This window comes from Macadamia integrifolia, chromosome 7 (assembly GCF_013358625.1).
Source record: "Macadamia integrifolia cultivar HAES 741 chromosome 7, SCU_Mint_v3, whole genome shotgun sequence".
NCBI classification, from domain to species: Eukaryota; Viridiplantae; Streptophyta; class Magnoliopsida; order Proteales; family Proteaceae; genus Macadamia; species Macadamia integrifolia.
In genome coordinates, this window is record NC_056563.1 from 207,707 (window position 1) to 220,405 (window position 12,699).

General features: G+C 39.0%; 3 protein-coding genes across 4 annotated transcripts in view; 1 reads left to right on the forward strand and 2 right to left on the reverse strand.

The window, feature by feature from the left end:
• The window catches only part of LOC122085134 (uncharacterized methyltransferase At2g41040, chloroplastic), a 9,692-nt gene extending 8,164 nt beyond the window's left edge, over positions 1 to 1,528 (reverse strand). The window contains exons 1-3 of the mRNA XM_042653576.1: positions 1,272 to 1,528; positions 524 to 624; positions 301 to 441 (exon numbers count right to left, since the gene is read on the reverse strand). Coding sequence (XP_042509510.1) covers positions 301 to 441; positions 524 to 624; positions 1,272 to 1,490 — 461 coding nt within the window. The 5' untranslated portion in view covers positions 1,491 to 1,528. The remainder of the gene's footprint in view (positions 1 to 300; positions 442 to 523; positions 625 to 1,271) is intronic.
• Positions 1,529 to 1,717: 189 nt separating this feature from the next.
• Positions 1,718 to 3,509, forward strand: LOC122085136 (protein CHLORORESPIRATORY REDUCTION 6, chloroplastic). 2 transcript variants are annotated; one of them, XM_042653578.1, is made up of 4 exons: positions 1,718 to 1,971; positions 2,309 to 2,440; positions 2,572 to 2,790; positions 2,899 to 3,033. In XM_042653578.1, exons 1-4 carry the CDS (start codon positions 1,761 to 1,763, stop codon positions 2,994 to 2,996), a joined length of 660 nt encoding a protein of 219 aa, XP_042509512.1. In that variant the 5' UTR covers positions 1,718 to 1,760; the 3' UTR covers positions 2,997 to 3,033. The 2 variants fall into 2 exon arrangements, with proteins under 2 accessions (XP_042509512.1, XP_042509511.1); XM_042653577.1 differs by having other exon boundaries at positions 1,722 to 1,971; positions 2,572 to 2,777; positions 2,899 to 3,509.
• Positions 3,510 to 3,594: 85 nt separating this feature from the next.
• LOC122085133 (probable E3 ubiquitin-protein ligase RHG1A) lies at positions 3,595 to 7,957 on the reverse strand. Its single transcript, XM_042653575.1, has 7 exons — positions 7,826 to 7,957; positions 7,337 to 7,535; positions 6,274 to 6,942; positions 4,622 to 4,720; positions 4,396 to 4,536; positions 4,093 to 4,305; positions 3,595 to 4,010 (listed from the first exon to the last, which is right to left on the reverse strand). The coding sequence occupies exons 1-6, from the start codon at positions 7,876 to 7,878 to the stop codon at positions 4,147 to 4,149; spliced, it is 1,320 nt and encodes a 439-aa protein (XP_042509509.1). The 5' UTR covers positions 7,879 to 7,957; the 3' UTR covers positions 3,595 to 4,010; positions 4,093 to 4,146.
• Between the last annotated feature and the right edge of the window lie 4,742 nt (positions 7,958 to 12,699).

The window sequence follows — 12,699 nt, forward strand, 5'->3', positions numbered from 1 at the left end:
GGGGGTGGGTGTGGGGTGGGGATCAAGAATTCAGGATAAATTTCTGCATTACAATATACAGGTTACATTTATGGAAGAAAAATGGTCAGACACTCTGTACATATATGTCATTTAAAATATTTGAACAGAAAATGGCAATGTCTCAAACCACCCAATTTATAATCCTTGAAATACTGTAAAATCTCTCAAGTTCATTAAATGAATTACACATAACGAAGATATGAAATTAATTTAGTAGTTTAGGGTTTATCTTCATTCAATGCATACCGATATTTTAAAGCAATACCAGATTTCTCATACCTGAATAACTCAGTTCTATTTGGTTTGAACTCAGTGTAGCTCTTTGCTCCAGAAGTAACAGTGAGATCCAAATAGACATCTTTGCTGGAGTATGCCTTGTTACATTGTTGACACTTGAAACCAGATCTATAGATTGCTGGCCTGCACTTTACACAATTCTTAGTCAGACATCTGAAGCAAATAAGCTAAATTTCTGCACATTTCACTACATAATGCAACTTACAAGTTTAGACCTGGGGGGCCCTTTCTTATCAATGGTTCATAACAAACTGGGCATGCAAACAAGTCAAATTCCAAAGTGCTTTTTTGATGAGTGCTTGAATCCTGAAAATGAAAAATCGTTATCCATCCAAATCTTATCTTGAACGGGAACAATTAAACCCAAGGAGCAAGTAATGGTTGAAGAAAAAATTCTTACATACGAGCGGTAAATACTCTGTGAAATATAATGAGGACAAGGGACATCAGCTGGGCAGAACTCTAAATTTCTTCTGCAGCCCAAAAGTCTTGAAGGCTTAGGAGGATTGAAGAAAAGTTTAAAAGAAACTGAGAAGATACCTAATGGATTAACCATGCAATAGATGGCCATCTTTAACCCAATTTCTAGAAGAAAAAAATGCAAAACCTCTTCAAATTGAAGCATTTCCTATTAAACTCAAACTGAAATCCACAAGAGCACAACTATAGCGCGACCACTTCTAAGCAACGAATGCCGGAATCAATGCTCCTTGCAAACCCCAAGGTTATTAGTGAAGGGAGCAAATGATTAACAACTTCATTTTAAAATCCCAAAGCATTTGAATCCTTAAGGTTTCACAAATTCAATCAAACCTTAAAAAGCTGTTGAGAGGGATAAAAGAGATAACATAAATGAAGCAATCCAAACTCCATAGACCAATCAATAGCCTGAAACACAATTCAATATTAAAAATTAAGAATAAACCAGAATCTTCAGAGGAGAGAATATATACCGGTTCAATGGCGACTGCAGAGCTGGCTATGATTCTTGTAGGAGAGCGGAGAGAGTGACGACCCCGTAGAGGAGAACAAGACCGTAAATCGTAAGGGGAAGAGTATTTCGGGAAGACATGGAAGCGGAGAGGGCAAATCGACGTAGAGGCCACCATCGTCATCACCACTGAACGACAGAGCTTTTCGTTCTCTTCTCTTCTCTTCTCCGCTCTCTTCATTTCCGTCTTTCTCCATTTTTAAATACGGAAAGTGAAATTGGAAATGATGCGGGGAAGTCCATTACTCCATTAAGATCCTCAAAAACAAGTGTACATGTAGCGGACACGTGGCAGTTCCCGAACCCAGATCAAAAACTTATACAGTTGGATGAACTTCAACCGTCCGATTTGTTGTAAGAGATAGAAATCATTATGGGGCCTACTTAACGGATAGGAGAACTTGAACGCACGGTCATTAACAACTACCTAAACCCTCTCCTCTCTCTTCCCATGGCTGCCACCACTCCAACCTTCTTTCCCCTTCTTCCTTCGTTGAAGCAGAACATCCCTTCCCTCAAGCAATGGCTTTCCTGCAAACCCATTTCGAGTTCAATCACTTCTGTTTCATCTTCACACTTGGGTCGACGGCCGGAATTTGTGGCCTCTGTTGCGTTCAACCCATCTGGGAATTTCGACCTCTCCCTCCATGATGAAGATGATGGTAAAACAAAACAAAAGATCATTTATTTTTTCAGTTTCCAAGTGAATGCTTTTTGTTACATCTACCTCTGTTTCTCCCAGAGTTTTGATTTCATTTCTGAAATATCAGTCAGTAAAGAAATGAACAAGAACAGTTTTTTTAATTTGGAGTAAGGAAGGATTACCAGAAACTGTTTTGAGAATTTTTGTATTCAAATCATACTAGCCAGTTGGGATGATCTGGAATCGGCGTCTTTAATGGTTTCCAGTTTCTTTATCTGATCCAATTTGAAAGCTACTGTTTTACATTAAGATATCAGCATTATACCAGGTTTATCTCAATGAATTCTAATTGACAGATACCCCTAAAGTTCCACCTCCAATGCCCCCAGCAGAAGGACGATTGGAGATAGTTATCGATAATGATATCATTCGGCACCTTGACCTGTCACCTATTTGCAGAGCTGATGGACTCATCTCACTTTCATCAGGTAAGTAAAGACTTCATTTTGTCAAAAATCTTATGGAGAAAACAGGACTCTTGATTCCTTGAATACTGTTTTGCATGTATGGAACTTTTCTGAATGCCAATTGTGAACATCTACACTTGGTACCATAACAGACCCAAAAGAGATTCTTGAACGAAAGGTCGGCTTTACCATAAACTACACAAGAGAAGATCCACATGATCTTCGAGAACTATCTGAATTTCCAGATATAAGACTATGGTTCCTGAGGCTTGATACTACCTACCCATGGCTTCCTGTCGTGTTGGACTGGCGTGCTGGAGAGCTTGCTCGTTATGCAGCTATGTTGGTTCCTCACCAGGTATTAGTCGCAAGTGAGTGAGTGTGTGTGTGTGTGTGTGTGTGTGTGTGAGAGAGAGAGAGAGAGAGAGAGAGAGAGAGAAGGTGCCTCCAGCTCTAATTCCTAAATTTTCTGTTGACAGACAAGCATGAGAATGGGAATTGTGTTCAATCCAGAGGCCTTGGAATTGTTTGTCATGGAAAAAGTATTTATTGTGTATTCTTGGTTGAAGCAACATAACGTCCCAAAACCCAAGTTGAAGACAACTGACATGGCTAGGATGCTTGGATTTGGTATAGGAGATGAACTATTTGATTTGGTTGACTCATACCCTACACCATTATAATCAAGGATGCCTGCAACCCCAAAATTTTATGTCAAGCATCATGATTTCTTTCAAACATCATCTTGGAAGAGGAATTTGAATCAACACCCTTAAGGCCTGCCTGCAGAGCAGAGTATGGAAGCTAAGCAGAGGAGATGGCAACACAAAATTTTATTCAATAAGAAGTGGAGTTTTGATGACAGAAGATCTGAGTAAATTCATCCATAAATTGTTAAATACATCTCCATTTGGTAATGAATATGAGGCCTCCAACTGATTTCTCAATGAAGAGCTTTCGGGTTGCACTCCATTCCTTCCTTTTCAAGAGAAATCGTTAGTTTATGTTTCATTTAGCTACCATTAAGTTCTATTTTCTGATGTTTTGGGAACATATGTGACAATAAATATTGATATTTTACTTAGTAAAAGACAAAAGAGGAATGATTCAAGATTTCTTCCTCCTCTTTTTCTTTCAGTTACACAGAGAAAATGAGAAATGAACTCAAAACCTTACCATGTTGGAAGTTTCCAAAACATTCAGGTGAAATTTGGAACATCTAAAGTTCAACGATATCTACACTTTTTTAAGAAATTCAAAATAGTACTTTTTGTTCATTGTATGCAATTATAACATTACAGTTGGTTGAATAAAATCTTTTTATTCTGAGCAAAGAATATTAGGTTGAACCATCACATATTGACTTTTTAGTTTCAAAATGACATGACAAAGTTTCACTCTTATATCCATTTGAGTACTTGAAATCACCATACAGCCAGAAAGTCTTTCTTAAAATCTCCTTTGTTTGTAGCTGCTAAATCTCCATCTGGTACTACTTGGTTTTCTACACTTAAGGATGCCTGAAAGTCATGACAGCTTGAGCCTATGATGCGCCAACATTGGCCAGCCTAAAACTTGTTAACCAAGAAATCTGTACGCCAATTATTCGTAATCAATTAACAATATGAATGAAGAACAGTGGAAAAGAAACCATGTAAATTCTCAACTCTTACCACAGAAAATTTTCTACCACAAAAGAATGAAGCTGAGGTAAGATTATCTGTTGACTATGTGTTTATGGGCATAGTGGGGTTTAAGGTAGTCAGACCAGTGGCTTTGCATATAGGGCAGAGGTTTTTGCATCTTAGCCATTGCTTGATACAAGCACTGTGAAAGTCATGTTCACAGTCCAGAACACCCAGCTCATCCTCCTCCACATATTCTTCCTGTCATTAAAGCCAATGCACCAATGTCCTGACCTTTGAGAAGTTTAAACATTTGATTGAAATAAATGAGAAAATCAGAAAATACGGCACCTGACAAATACTGCAGGATTCCTTCAAAGATTTCTCTTCTGAGAATAAGAAATATTTTTGAAGTTTTAGATACTCGATAATTACTTCTTCGGACAACCCTGTGCTTACATTCCCTATATGATCTTCCAAAGCCAGTAACTCCTAAGGAAGATCAATAGACATAATATGATAAATGAAAAAAAAAAAAGTGGATCACGCTTCACAGAAAAAGATTCATGGGTATTACCTCGTAAGACATGTTATCCACATCTAGCTGCATATCTCCATAATAATCATGCAAATCAGCTATATCAGATGATGGTGATTGACTTAGAATTAGAATATCCTGCTGATGATAAGTGGTGCTTGTAAGCCAATCAAATAGGTAAAAATTGTAAATGGACATTTAATGTTTAAAAAAAGCTTTCAATGCAAAATAAACCCAAAAAAAAAAAATACTAGGATTAGGAAATTAGAACTGACAAGCATGAGATCTTGTAAGATTCATTTATGATTCAAAGATCCTGACATCTAGATGAACGCAATATATAAGCATAAAACTAACTATGAAGTGTGAACACTTTGGGGGGGGGGGGTACTCCAGTAAACAATTCAAACTCCTATTTGTTCTTATCGAGAACATCTATTGAAGACTATGGAATAATCGTAAGTCTAGCAGGAAAGAATCATTCTTAAATATCAATTTGAACATAAAACCAATCCTTTCATTATAAACTGTCATCTGTTAATATTGTACTTAATGTTGGATGTGAAGATTCTGTCGGATAATCTATTGTCCCAAGTAATTATAAAGTACAGGTAAACCACATACGCCAAGGCCCAACTGGATCGTATGCAGCAGATGTCGTAGACAAAAGAAATTAAAAAATGTGGTTCTGCAATGAGTGGTAGCATTTGCGACCACAAACCACTGACAATAGCATTATTTGCCATGTGCAATTGGGGCTGCTGTAGCGCACAAGAGGCTGCCATGGTGTGTATTACCCCAAGAATGCAGTTAGGCAGCGCCCCCGCCATGGAACATGGCCAAGGCAAGCTTCAGCTACAGCTTATAAAGGGCCAGTTGGAGCCCATTGGCCATACATAACAGTATTTGACGCTTTGCAATAACTGGCCAGGTCTGATGGCTACACTAGCAGTTTGCATACACTGCTATAACTGTGTTTCCAGCAGCAAATCTAGTCCAGGAACCAGAAGGGTCTTGTGGTATAATAAATGGACTCACTGTGTCTCGGCAACTTATGTAAAGTGGATGTACTCAGTGCTGGTGGAATATCAAATGTGTCTCAGCTCCATAATTGTAGGATCTCAGATTCAAGTTTGATAAAATGCATTATTTTGGGTTTTTAAGTTATTTCAAAACCCCATTGTAAAAACATGAGTTGTGCTTACCTTGTCTCCACACTGTTAATTATTACGTGTGTTTGTGTATGTTTTACTGTGTATGACTGAACAGCCGATGTAAGCTTAGAAATGGAAACATAATTAGTGCTGAACCAGAATGGAATGTGAAGCGGATTAGTTTGATTCTCTTTGCCTCTCCATCATTCAGGAAGATTGAACATTGAAGCTTCTTAATATGAACATTGATGAATTAACCCCAAAATGTTTTCAGATTGCTGCATATCCTAGTCTGAAGGAGACAGTCACTTGAAAAGTTTTTGGTTTTACATGAACGTAAAGCGTGAAACACTAGTGACTGCAATTTAGCAGGTAAGCAAAAGCCACAGAGCTACAGTTTACCTGGAACTAACAAAAGGGAAACAAATTGTGGAGGTCTTTCTTTTTCCAAGACTTTAGGAAATGCAGGCATCCACTTTTCCTGTTAAAAAATTGCTGCGTGGAGAGCTATCTATCACAGAGAGGAAAAATACAAACCTCAGATACTAGCCTGACTTGTCCTCCACTACCAGCTGTTAACATCCTTAACAAAATTGAACGTGCTATCACGCTACTGTCCAGCCTCTGCATGAAAAGAACTGATTGCAGATATTGCTGACTTAGAGTATCAACTTCACTCTCCGACCCCACTCCATCAAAAGGCAAGGAAGGAAATTGGGTAAGTTGTGGAGATAAGGAATTTCCACTCCTTGAGCTAAATCCAATGGAAGGAAGGACCGACCTCTGGATCACATCTGGAACACCATGAGAAATTCGAGGAAGAAGAAGACGGCTATGAATTACCCAACTGAAATTTGATCGCTGGCGGCTTACTGAACTGGATGCTACCTGAGAACCAGAAAAGATGCTTTCAATTATCTCAATTATATTTGATAATGGAGGTTGTGGAATTTCTGAGATTCCTCTTCCTGTAATTGTCTCTGATAATGGTCTAGGGTCTCTCCTGGAAATGACCACAGCAGTGGATGAACTAGCACCCATCGAAATATATTCCGGGCTGGATCTTGCATGGGGTAGAATTTGTTCAAGATCTGATATGTGCACTGAACTCAAGTCTTCTGGATGTGAACTTGAACTGGATCGTTCTGAAGTTTGACCATCTAACGGATCAAATGGGAGTGATCTTTCATAAGAGGATGAACAACTCTGCAGGTTAGACATCCAAAATTGAGTCATAATGGAGGTATGGAATGAGAGAAAAAAGCAACCTGGATCTTTTCTGATTAAATCTTCAAACCATGTATAAGTCACAGTGGATATGGTGTGATTCTACTGAACCTGAGTCTGTCTGTATACATTAATCAAATCCTGGTTGATGCAAATCCATCAAAAGTATACCATGTAAAGTCCAAATGACTCAACCAATCATAAAATTGCTAGGGCTTGGTGGCAGCCTCGAAATGTCGTTCTAAGGGATTTATGCCATTAATCACAATTCCTAACATGTAGCAGATACATATATGGAAGACCTTTCTTATTTCTTTTTTCTTTTTTAATAACTGAAACGAAAATAACATAATTTATACCAAGAAAGACTCACATGATCAGATTTACACATGTTGTGAACCCTCTTAGACCCAAGGAGAGAGAGTAATCCAAGGTCATTATCCAACTGAAACAAACTTGGATTTCCATCCAGAGACTGATCAGAAACACCTTCAATGTCACTATCATCACTTTCACATGTGTCACCACCCTGTAAGCTCCTTCCACTGTTGTTACCTCTTCTTCTTCCAATTCTACATTTCAAAGAAAATTAAAAAAAAGGGTGGGTGGGGAGGAGAAATTACGAATTTTTCTGATTCATTGAATACAAAACTCTGATAGATAGTGCAAGTCGAGACATTGTTTACAGAGAAAAATGAATTCAATTTTTCATTGCTCACAAGCTGCAAAAATGAGTCCAGTAACCAGATATGAAGAACAGAATCAAAAACTTAAAATCAGATACCTTGGCACTTCAAGGGTGATCATAATCCATGGAGTTAATTTCAAATTGAATAAGAATAAAGAAGAGAAATCAACTTACATTGATTGATTTGGTGGGTTCTCTCCAGGCGGCAGCTGAGAAGGTCGATGCATAATTGCTGTACAAAGATGAACGAACGTGAGAGGAGAACAAACAGGGGAGAGAGAGAGAGAGAGAGAGAGAAATGAATTGGGCCGGATAGAAAATAAAGAAGCTCTAATCATTTTGTGAATCAAAGTGAATATAGGAGGGAATTTAGTTATGGGCGGTTGTGGTGGCGAGGGGGATTTGCAACGGAAATTAACGACCAGGGGAAGCGGGAACCAACGACCTCCGAAGAATTCCACCATTTGTCTATTTTACAAGGGCAATTTGGTGATTTCATGTTTTGTCGAAAATAGACAGCCAAAAGCTCTTCGATTCTGGATGCATTCAGGTAAAGGGGTTATTCATTAAAAAAAAAAAAAAAAAAAAGGAGGTAAGGTTGAATATCAAACTTTCACAACTGTAGGGGGTTTTCAATGGGTTGGGTTGTGCCGGAATTCTTAAAACCCTAACTCAACCCTAAATTCTCTTAACTCAATCCATGTTCAATCCTGTTAGACACAGCCCAGCCCATAATGATTCTAATTGGGTTGAACTGGGTTGGATTAACCCTAATTGACCATGACAGCGCTGTATAATGTCATTTCAACGGAGAGAGACCATTAATGCACTCAATTTCAAGTTTAAAAGGCTAACAGTTAAAAAGGAAAAGTAAAGATACTCCTGAGTGGTGTGATTTTAAAAAGTGTTATCTGTTAATGTAGTCATAATATAATATAATATATATATATATATATATATATGGGATCAGGTTGGGCTCAACCCAACCCTAGCCAGGCCCTGCATTGGGCCTGAAAATTCTAGCCCAAGCTCACTTTATGGGTTGAAATACTTAACCCAGGCCTTGACCCTGCTAAGGGTGGGCTGGTCGGGCTTTCTTGACTTCCTTAAGCCAAAGTGTTTAGTCACACATTGGTCTAAGAGGAAAGAAAATGTGGGCATATTTATTGACTTATTTCTTAAGGGTGCAAACCCTTTGGAGAAGAACTCTCTCCCCCTTTCTCATGCATTTTGGAGTTCCCAGGGTCAGGGTACGGGTGTGGTGTGGGACAAGAGGTTCTTATTTTTTTATCCAAATTTAAATTTAAAATTCAAATACGTATAGACATTTTTGTTAGGATTGTTCGAGAACAGGATCCATACTCTTGTATTCATACATATAGGTGTCTATATGTAGACAAGCACCCATGTACGTGTACAGGTAGGTATCTATACGTAAACAAGCACCTTTATACTTATACATGGAGATGTCCATATGTATACATGTACCTCTGTTTGTATATAAGTGGCACACATACGTACATCTATATATACAGGATATTGTATAGACAATGAATTTTTGGAACTCTCTCTCTCTCTCTCTCTCTCTCTCTCTCTCTCTCTCTCTCTCTCTCTCTCTCTCTCTCTCTGTTCTGAGAAATACTTTTCTGTGACGTTTTTTGCTTCATTGTTCTGTTAAATGTTCTTCCTTGTTTTGTCCGAATGTATAATAATGTATGTTCGGGGTACTATTAGAAGAAAAGAAAAGTGTTTTTGTATTTTATTATGTTTTCTTGTGTTTTTGGTAAGATTTTTTTTTTTTCTTTTTTGCCAGCGAAAGAAAACTTCACCATTCTGAAATTTGAAATTCAAAAAAAAAAATTTTCTCTTGGTTCAGGACATGCCAAGCACAAAGAAAATTTCTTAGATCAAGAAAAAAGTACAATCTTTGCTTTTCTTTTCTTCTCTTGGCTACCAAACACAGCCTAAAACACTAGTTGTGTCTTTCTAGGGGTGTCAATCTGTCGAGCCGGGCCAATGTTGGTCGGGCCTAACCGGGCTTGAAGGTGTGAAATCCTTGCATCGTGAACGCCCGTTTACTTAAACGGGCCTAGGATTGGAGGGCATGGTACAGTTTGTAATCGGGCCGATCGGTGTCGGACTTTAATCTGGCTACCTTAAACGGGCCTTATACGGGCATTAAACGGGTTGTGGACCTATTTAATTCTAAACAGGCTCTAAACGTGCTTACCCTAAAATCCTTTTTTAAACAGATTAAACTATTGGTTTTAAAACTACTAGAGGATAACATTCACAATTCCGGAACCAATGGAATCATGTCTTTAACAATTGAACAATTGATAACAACTGAATGTCCCATTTAGCAAGATCCAAGGGAATTATATATATATATATATATATATATGAGAAAATTGCATTGCCACCCCCTGAACTTCGGTCGTTATTCAACGCCACCCCCTGGACTTTTCGAAACGTCAAAGCCACCCCCTAAAAATTCAAAACATTTCAAATCGGTCCCTGCCGTTAGCCGACCGTGAGAAATGAATGAAAATCGGTTAGTTTTTTTATAATATACCCAAAATACCCCCACCTATTGTGAGAGGACAATATTGCCCTCTCTTTTATTTCCATCTCCTAAACCCATATCCCATATCCCATCTCCCATCTCTCATCTCACTCCTCTCACTCACTCGACCGGACAAGAAGAAGAAGACGACGACACCCCCTGCAACTCGATTCTCTTCCCTCCGGCGTCCGATTCTATTCCCTACGGCGTGCGATTCTCCCCCCTCCGGCGTCCGAACCTCTATCCCAAGGTATGGGGATTAATGACATAATAAAGTGGGTTGGGAACCATCGGAATCATTGCAGATCTTGGAGAAACCAAACCCATAATAACAAACTGGATATATACAGCGTGGATGCAGATAGATATCTGAAGGGAGAATGCATGATGACATGCAAAGATAATCTCATGAGGAAAAGGTGATTTTATGAGAATATGGTGGAGAAAATCTTCAGCCATCGGAGCGCCGCCAGTAATGATGGTGAGAGACGTAATATGATAGGGTGAGGGAGCTGGACAATGTGATCATGAAGAACAGCCAATAACCTGAGAACTGAAAACGAAGCTAGAATGATTATGAAAAAAGGGCTCTTGAAAAGGAAGCCTAGGGGAAGGGAAGGAGAGAACTGGGCAAATTTCTCCAAAAGAAAGAGAACTGGGCTATCTCCAGAGTTGATCTGCTGGCCAAGAAGGTCACCGATCAATGGAGGACTGATTTGCCGGAGTCCGAGAGTTACTCGTTGTTCTCTGTTCAACCGATTTGATTTGCCGGACAAACGCTTTCTCCAACACAAGAAAAAAGGTTTTCGAAATTACTTTACCAAGTGTTCTTTAACCACGGTTCTCCCTCTCTAGAAACCATAATATTTCATTCTATTAAGAAGGACGACCATTTAGCCGTTTAAATCCGAAATGCCGGGGAGAACATAGATGAAATTGGCAGTCTTGGACCAGTTTTGATCGGAAAATGGGCAAGAACGGAAACTTTCTGCAACTAATTAGGATTCTACAACAGGGTTTCATGGTGCAAATCCCGATGGAACCACTAGCATTCATACCTCGATAGGAATTGGAATCAAGGGGCAAAAAATATAAACTACTCTTAATCGGAGACTTCTGAGATGATTAATTTCAATGTAAATAAGTGTGTTTACGACTCTGTTTATCTTGAAAAAAAATTGAAAAACAGAGATTCAAGCAATAAGGGAAACAAAAACAAGAATCGAACAGAGAATGATCGATTGAAATTGGAAGATAAAACAAAGATGAGAAAGAAAAAGACTTGATTTTTCCTCTACTTGCAGAAAGATGGAGAACCAAGAGGAACGGTGTTTGAAGCTCCCATATATATCGGCGGGAGAAATGGAGATTTCGGAGACAGGGACATGCATTAGCTAAAGGGGGTTCGTCTGGAGGCGTCATGGTTTGATCATGCTCCAAACCCATACCTTGGGATAGAGGTTTGGACGCCGGAGGGAATTGAATCGCACGCCGGAGTGAGATGAGAGATGAGAGATGGGAGATGGGATTTGGGATATGGGTTTAGGAGATGGAAATAAAAGAGAGGGCAATATTGTCCTCTCACAATAGGTGGGGGTATTTTGGGTATATTATAAAAAAACTAACCGATTTTCATTTATTTCTCACGGTCGGCTAACGGCAGGGACCGATTTGAAATTTTTTGAATTTTTAGGGGGTGGCTTTGACGTTTCGAAAAGTCCAGGGGGTGGCGTTGAATAACGACCGAAGTTCAGGGGGTGGCAATGCAATTTTCTCTTATATATATCCAAGGGAATCATGTCTTTAAAATGTAATCTAAGTTACAAGAATTACACTCTTTTTAACAATTGAATGTCCCATTTAGAATGTGGATGTATTGCCTAAGTGAAGTCAGAATTTGGAAAGTTGTTGAATTGTCCAAGCCGGTTGATATCTCATCCATGAAAAGTGCCCTTGCTGGTCCAACCAGCATCTCCCTTGCATCATAGACAGTAAATAATTTTAGAAGAATCAGAATGCCATAATAAGGGAAGAAGAATATTGACTCAGATGTTAGAATTAGTGGTAAAATAGGTATTTAGGCATTTTTTAAGGAAGTCGGGTCGGTTGGGCTAAATGAGTCAGTTCTAGCAGGCTTCTTAAGCGAGTCGGGTCGGTCGGGTACCCGATGGGCTAGTAACTTGCACCGTGAACGCCCTTTTAATAAACGGGTCAGGATGAAGCCCAACACATTTATTAAACAGGTTGGTTCAAGTCGGGCCTTAAGCGAGTCGGGATCGATCGAGCCTATCGGTGTGGGCTCAGGATTGACACCCCTATGTCTTTCACTCTGCTAGTTTGGATACTAATTGGCATAATACTTCTTAAGAACAGTGAATTTGGAATCAACCTCGAATTTGGATCTATAGGATTAACAATGAGGTACAACATTTTCTCTTTAATTTCATTTCATTTATGTTTATCATTAAACTCTCTCTCTCTC